General features: G+C 39.3%; 1 protein-coding gene across 1 annotated transcript; it reads left to right on the top strand.

Moving 5' to 3' along the window:
- Nucleotides 1–6876: 6876 nt before the first annotated feature.
- On the top strand, nt 6877–7425 carry LOC106086203 (uncharacterized). The gene is made up of 2 exons (XM_013250771.2): nt 6877–6974; nt 7039–7425. The coding sequence occupies exons 1-2, from the start codon at nt 6912–6914 to the stop codon at nt 7333–7335; spliced, it is 360 nt and encodes a 119-aa protein (XP_013106225.2). The 5' UTR covers nt 6877–6911; the 3' UTR covers nt 7336–7425.
- Nucleotides 7426–7633: the final 208 nt, after the last annotated feature.

The raw sequence follows: 7633 nt of genomic DNA, 5'->3' as shown, positions 1-7633 counted from the left end.
TCAGATCGCTTTATTTTTAGATACAGCTACTAAAAAGATCAATATTTTGTTAAACACAACTGAACAATGACTTGTGCTTATTAGTGTTTGGTCCACATCGGAACCTATTTCGATATAGCTGCTATGAGGCATAAGGATGGATTTGTCGCCGGATTTTGACGAAAGGTGGTTGACATATACACCCGAGGTGGTGGGTATCCAAAGTTCGGCCCGGCCGAACTTAACGCCTTTTACTTGTTTTAAACTTCGCTTTATTCTTCCGTTTGGGCCCTTGTATGAGGTCACCCAGTGCGTATAATGATTTTTCTTTTCATTTTGTGTTACTTATACGCCACATATGCAAATGGTATCAAACCATAAACAAAGGATTATAGTCAGACATAAGCAGAGTCGGTATTTTGATACCCCCACACGTTTTGAGTTATACGAGGGATGCCGATGGGACATTATGACTTTACCTATTGCCAAAAGGTACTGCAAAGGAGATGGATTTCGAACTCTTTAGTAAACCTTCGTCATTAATGGAATGATTTTCCGCATTTGAAGAATACACTGTCAAGAACACAAAAGTTTAATAAGATAATCAGGTTTTCTCTCTTTTACTTTAAGATCGCTGCTATAGGTTAGGTTAGGTAAGAGTGGCAGTCCTTTACAGACTCAACTAGACAATTAAAAGTCTTTTGTGATACCACAGTAGCTACAGACCAAGGCTTCTGGAGGGAACGGAACCCACGACTCCTGTACTGGTAATCCAAGCACGCTACCAACTCGGCTACCAGGGCGCCCTCTGCTGCTTTAATCCGCTTACATATACACATTCTCCCGTAAACGGCATGCAAATTTTTTTCACATCATTCGTTTTCAGGCAAATTGAATGATGTTAAAAATTGTCGCTACATTTCCGCTCAATTGCACAAATTCTCGAGAATAACTAAAAAAAAATGCACTAAAACATCAGCATACATTTGATGAAGTGGATAAAATGGGAGATTTTAACAAACACGACAGTGGCCAATGCTGAAGCATGTCCATGTCACAATGGCTTGAAGGCTTTTAATGGTCAGTGAATTGGACCAAACACTTAAGTGGCATGCATCACTCACTCACTGACTCAACTGTCAACTGAATTGAAATGGCTTTTAATATGAATGCGATCAAGGTAAAGTCATTGGGATTAGCATGGGGGACTGACATCGTTGGCCACGACTAGTTTTGTGTTATCATGTCAGTGTAGGTATTGTCTGTGTTAAAATAACAACAGTTTCCTGTTTTAAATGGTGACATGGATGCCACGAACGAGGTATGACCATGTACATGCATAAGAATGTTGAAAAAAATGCCTAGGGGACATTCGAAATTGAAATGTTTGCATGTTGTTTTTGTCATCATTTATTGATTTGTACTTTACCATCTCCTTCACTCAGTACAGAGTGAAGTTGCTGGCCAATCAGGTGTAACGACGTAAGCAATAACTATAAGAAAAACTTGTGGTATCCGCTAAAGGGAAGAAACTTCAAAGTTACATAGAGGAATTGAATATTGAAAGATGGAGGTTAAACTAAAAGTAACCTGTAGCTGATGCAATAACAGAACTTCCTATACATGAAATGATAAAGTTTAAGGATATACTACTAAATTCAAAATTCAGTAAGGAAAGGGTATTATTCATTCGGCACCGCCCGCTCAACACCTACCCTTTACTCGTAAATGCAAAGTTGAAGCTACATCTAGGTTAGGTTAGGTTTAAGTGGCAGTTTGCCATCAGACCCACTTGGAAGTTCTCGTCCATTGCGATACCACAGGAATAGGAGAAGGAAGATGCCTTCTAGTTCCTTACATTGAACCATCCAGATCGCTTTAAAAAGCCCAATAACTTGCGAAAGTTCACATCCGCTAAATCAGACAAGTTCTCAAAGAAATGATAATCTAAAGTGGAACTCCTTCTGACTGCCAGTGCTGGACACACACACAGCAGATGTTTTATAGTCTCTTCTTCCTTGATGTCCTAACAGCTTGGGCAAAAGACGCTACAGACAACCTTCAGTCTGTCAGCATGTTTTCCGATTAGACAGTGACCTGTCATGACGAACACAATGACTGAGACGTCTGTTCTAGCCAGTTGGCAGCAAAGCGGTTGACATCTGCAAGTTTAGATTAGGCCACATAGTTTTGGAATGCTCACAGTCCGCTCTTTGGGACCATCTATCATTCGTTGTTCTTCGGGCCTGGTCCTAAAAACGTAGCTTACATGTCGCTAGAGGCATACCCACAGATTTCAGTTTCCCTGGAATGAAGAACTATCCACTTAGTCTCGCTTTACAATTCCCTGGAATATCTCTGTGGTCTGGCACCCAGAACCGATGAATATTGAACTGTTCAGTCATCTCGTTGAGAGATCGAGGACGGTTTTTGAATTCAGAAATACGTTAGCCAACGACTTATGGTTGCCTGGCTGTCCGAGAAGATATATTGGGTTGCCCAAAAAGTAATTGCAGATTTTTCATATAGTCGGCATTGACAAATTTTTTCACAGCTTTTGACTCTGTAATTGCATTCTTTCTTCTTTTAGCTTGCTTTAGAAAAAAAGTGTAAACAAGTAAAAGCGTGCTAAGTTCGGCCGGGCCGAATCTTATATACCCTCCACCATGGATCGCATTTGTCGAGTTCTTTTCCCGGCAAAACAGGATATAAGAAAGGATTTGCTCTGCTATTAGAGCGATATCAAGATATGATCCGGTTTGTCAGCCAATTCGAATAAGAATTGCGCCTTTTGGGGTCTCAAGAAATAAAATAGAGAGATCGATTTATATGGGAGCTGTATCGGGCTATACACCGATTCAGACCATAATAAACACGTATGTTGATGGTCATGAGAAAATCCGTCGTACAAAATTTCAGGCAAATCGGATAATAATTGCGACCTCTACAGGCTCAAGAAGTCAAGATCCCAGATCGGTTTATATGACAGCTATATCAGGTTATGAACCGATTTAAACCATACTTGGCACAGTTGTTGGATATCATAACAAAACACGTCGTGTCAAATTTCATTCAAATCGGACAAGAATTGCGCCCTCTAGAGGCTCAAGAAGTCAAGACCCAAGATCGGTTTATATGACAGCTATATCAGGTTATGAACCGATTTGAACCATTCTTGGCACAGTTCTTGGATATCATGACAAAACACGTCGTGCGAAATTTCATTCCAATCGGATAAGAATTGCGCATTCTAGAGGCTCTAGAAGTCAAGACCCAAGATCGGTTTATATGGCAGCTATATCAGGTTATGAACCGATTTGAACCATACTTGGCACAGTTGTTGGATATTATAACAAAACACGTTCATTCCAATCGGACAAGAATTGCGCCCTCTAGAGGCTCAAGAAGTCAAGACCCAAGATCGGTTTATATGACAGCTATATCAGGTTATGAACCGATTTGAACCATTCTTGGCACAGTTCTTGGATATCATGACAAAACACGTCGTGCGAAATTTCATTCCAATCGGATAAGAATTGCGCATTCTAGGGGCTCTAGAAGTCAAGACCCAAGATCGGTTTATATGGCAGCTATATCAGGTTATGAACCGATTTGAACCATACTTGGCACAGTTGTTGGATATTATAACAAAACACGTTCATTCCAATCGGACAAGAGTTGCACACTCTAGAGGCTCAAGAAGTCAAGACCCAAGATCGGTTTATATGACAGCTATATCAGGTTATGGACCGATTTGAACCATTCTTGGCACAGTTGTTGGATATCATAACACAACACGTCGTGCCAATTCATTCAAATCAGAAAAGAATTGCGCCCTCTAGAGGCTCAAGAAGTCAAGACCCAAGATCGGTTTATATGACAGCTGTATCAAAACATGGACCGATATGGCCCATTTACAATACCAACTGACCTACACTAATAAGAAGTATTTCTGCAAAATTTCAAGCGGCTAGCTTTACTCCTTCGAAAGTTAGCGTGCTTTTGACAGACAGACGGACAGACATGACTAGATCGACATAAAATGTCACGACGATCAAGAATATATACTTTATGGGGTCTCAGACGAATATTTCGAGTAGTTACAAACACAATGACAAAATTAGTATATCCCCCATCTTATGGTGGAGGGTATAAAAAAGTATATTTGATTAAAGTTCATTCTAAGTTCTATTAAAAATGCATTTACTTTCTTTTAAAAAATCCGCAATTACTTTTTGGGCAACCCAATATATGACAATTGTCGTTATGACAATATAGAAGAAGGAGATTAACGCCTTCTCTCAGAATGGCAAGATAGATCGGTCCAGATTTGGATATAACTGCCATATAGACCGATCCTCCGATTTAGGGTCTTAGGCCCATAAAAGCCACATTTATTACCCGATTATGCTGAAATTTGGGACAGTGAGGTATGTTAGGTCCTTCAACAACCTTCGCCAATTTCGCCCAGAACGGTCCAGATTTGGATATAGTTGCCATATAAACCGATCTCTTGTTTTAAGTTTTGGGGCCATAAAAGGCGCATTTATTGTCCGATGTCGTCGAAATTGGGGATAGTGAGTTGTATTCGGCCTTTCGACATTCTTCTTCAATTTGGCTCAGATCGGTCCAGATTTGGATATAGCTGCCATATAGACCGATCTCTCGCTTTAAGGTTTTGGGTCCATAAAAGGCGCATTTATTGTCCGATGTCACCGAAATTTGGGACAGTGAGTTAAGTTAAGCCCCTTGACATACTTCTGCAATACCATATAGACCGATCTCTCGGTTTAAGGTTTTGGGGCCATAAAAGGCGCATTTATTGTCCGATGTCGCTGAAATTTGAGACAGTGAGTTGTGTTAGTCCAGTTTTAGATATAGCTGCCATATAGACTGATCTCTCGATTTAAGTTTTTGGGCCCATAAAAAGCGCATTTATTGTCCGATTTCGCCCAAATTTGGGACAGTGACTTGTGTTAGGCCCTACGACATCCTTCGTCAATTTGGCCCAGATCGGTTCAGATTTGGATATAGCTGCCATATAGACCGATCCTCCGATTTAGGGTCTTAGGCCCATAAAAGCCACATCTATTATCTGATTTTGCTGAAATTTGAGACAGTGAGTTGTGTTAGGCTTTTCGACATCCTTCGTCAATTTGGCTCAGATCGGATCAGATTTGAATATAGTTGCCATATAGAACGATCCTCCGATTTAGGGTCTTAGGCCCATAAAAGCCACATCTATTATCTGATTTTGCTGAAATTTGAGACAGTGAGTTGTGTTAGGCTTTTCGACATCCTTCGTCAATTTGGCTCAGATCGGTTCAGATTTGAATATAGCTGCCATATAGACCGATCCTCCGATTTAGGATCTTAGGCCCATAAAAGCCACATTTACTATCCGCTTTTGCTGAAATTTGGGACAATGGGTTGTCTTAGGCCCTTCCATATCTTTTTTTAATTTGGCGCTGATCGGTTTAGATTTGGATATAGCTGTCATATAGACCGATCTCTCGATTTAAGGTTTTGGGGCCATAAAAGGCTTATTTATTGTCCGAAGTTGCTGAAATTTGAGACAGTGAGTTAAGTTTAGCCCCTTGACTTACTTCTGCAATATGGCACAGATCGGTAAAGATTTGGATATAGCTACCATATAGACCGATCTCTCGATTTAAGGTTTTGGGCGTATGAAAAGCGCATTTATTGTCTAATGTCGCCGAAATTGGGGATAGTGACTTGTATTAGGCCTTTCGACATTCTTCTTCAATTTGGCTCAGATCGGTCCAGATTTGGATATAGCTGCCATATAGACCGATCTCTCGATTTAAGGTTTTGGGGCCATAAAAGGTGCATTTATTGTCCGATTTCGCCAAAAATTGGGACAGTGCGTTGTGTTAGGCTCTCGGAGATTTTTCTGCACCTTGACCCAAATCGGTCCAGATTTGGATATAGCTGTCATGTAGACCGATATCTCGATTTAAAGTCTTGACCCTATAAAAGGCGCATTTATAATCCGATTTCACTGAAATTTATCATAGTGACATATGTTTGGCTTTTCGACATCCGTGTCGTATATGGTTCAGATCGGTTTATTTTTAGATATGGCTACTAGGAAGATTAATATTATATACACAATTGAACAATGACTTGTACTTATTGGTATTTGGTCCAAATCGGAACATATTTCGATATAACTGCTATGGGACATTAGGTTTACAATTTTCACTGGATTTTGAGGAAAGGTGGCTTACATATATACCCAAGGTGGTGGGTATCCAAAGTTCAGCCCGGACGAACTTAACATCTTTTTACTTGTTATGACTTCCAAGATTTACAATTCGGTCCATGGCTTCAGAAAGCTACCATTTGACGACATGATCTAAAAATCGTCTGCTGAACTTGACTAACGAGCTTTCCCTTGTTTTGTTTTCCCCTGTGCGTTGGTTTTATTTGAATGTAAACTGAGGCAAATGCAAGTAGACACGATTTCACGGTATATTCGATATATACGTGCGACTTACTAATTTATTGCCTTTGAAGCCTCCACCCCTAATATGATTAAAAAGTCTTCTTACCAAAGACGGAACCCGTCCTTTCTTTTCCATTGCAAAAATCTCCCAACATTAAGCTCGTCGCGAAAGGGAAACAAACATCAATGAAATAATGTCAGCTAACATTTCTTGATGGCTGTTACAAAGTAAGTGAATCGAAGCTTTTTAACTTGTTATTCGAAGAGATCATTAGCTATATGCATTTTTTAGTTTTATGTAATGCAATTAGGTCGAATCATTTGGACAGATGTGTAAATAAATTCTTACATCTAATTAGCATTTTTCTAATAAATTTATTGCCAGCTTCGAAAAATTATGATAACAAATGATATATAAACAAGCCTTATGGCGAAAGTAAGTCATTATGTGGAAAAAAGCGATATGAAGTATTTCGTTGTTATTTCTTTGGGTATCATAGCCCTTGCAGTCTCAAGCTTTGCCCAAGTAAGTCAACTCAAATAATATTTTGTTTGAATCTTAGTTGGATATTTTCTACTGATCTGAACAGGGCGAAGGATTGGAAAGTTTAGATGACAAGGCTGCTGATAATGAACCATTATTGGGATCTGGGGGACCCTGGGGACCATTTTTTGGAACACCTCAACGTCAAGGTGAACAACAGGTCGATGAAGAATTTCAGCCAAATGATGACAATTTCTTCATTTTCCCAATTAATCCTTTACGTTTTCCATCGTTAAAGCCAGTTTTTTTTGATTTTGGATCAAATAATGACTTTGGTCTAGGAAATATATTCAAAGATAATAATGAACGCAAACGAACCACTACCACAACGGCTTCCCCATGATGGCAGCTGGTGGAGAGTAAATTATATTAAGTTGGTATTTGTTTTGGCGGCAATTTAAACATTTCGACAATAGAGTTCTTATTCTTGAAAGTATATGTGTATTTGTGGGCTTTGAAAAAAGAAAAGAATAATTTTAGATAATGAAATTTGTTTGGAAGAGTTTTTAACAAATCCAAAAAAATTATCTTTAAGGCACTGGCTGACTGACTACCACAGATCCATTGCCTGTCCTAGTACGCATGTTAGCAAGAAAGTTATTAATAAATTTTCTAATGGTAAGTTTACATCAAGAGCTTTC

The sequence above is a fragment of the Stomoxys calcitrans genome, chromosome 3 (genome assembly GCF_963082655.1).
Source record: "Stomoxys calcitrans chromosome 3, idStoCalc2.1, whole genome shotgun sequence".
Taxonomy (NCBI): Eukaryota; Metazoa; Arthropoda; class Insecta; order Diptera; family Muscidae; genus Stomoxys; species Stomoxys calcitrans.
Note: the sequence above shows the minus strand (reverse complement) of the source record. Positions and strands in the feature narration are given on the sequence as shown.

Coding starts and splice junctions, on each gene's coding strand:
- LOC106086203 (XM_013250771.2), top strand. CDS start 6,912: ATGAAGTATTTCGTTGTTATTTCTTTGGGTATCATAGCCCTTGCAGTC. Junction 6,975..7,038: donor CAGTCTCAAGCTTTGCCCAA/GTAAGTCAACTC, acceptor TGATCTGAACAG/GGCGAAGGATTGGAAAGTTT.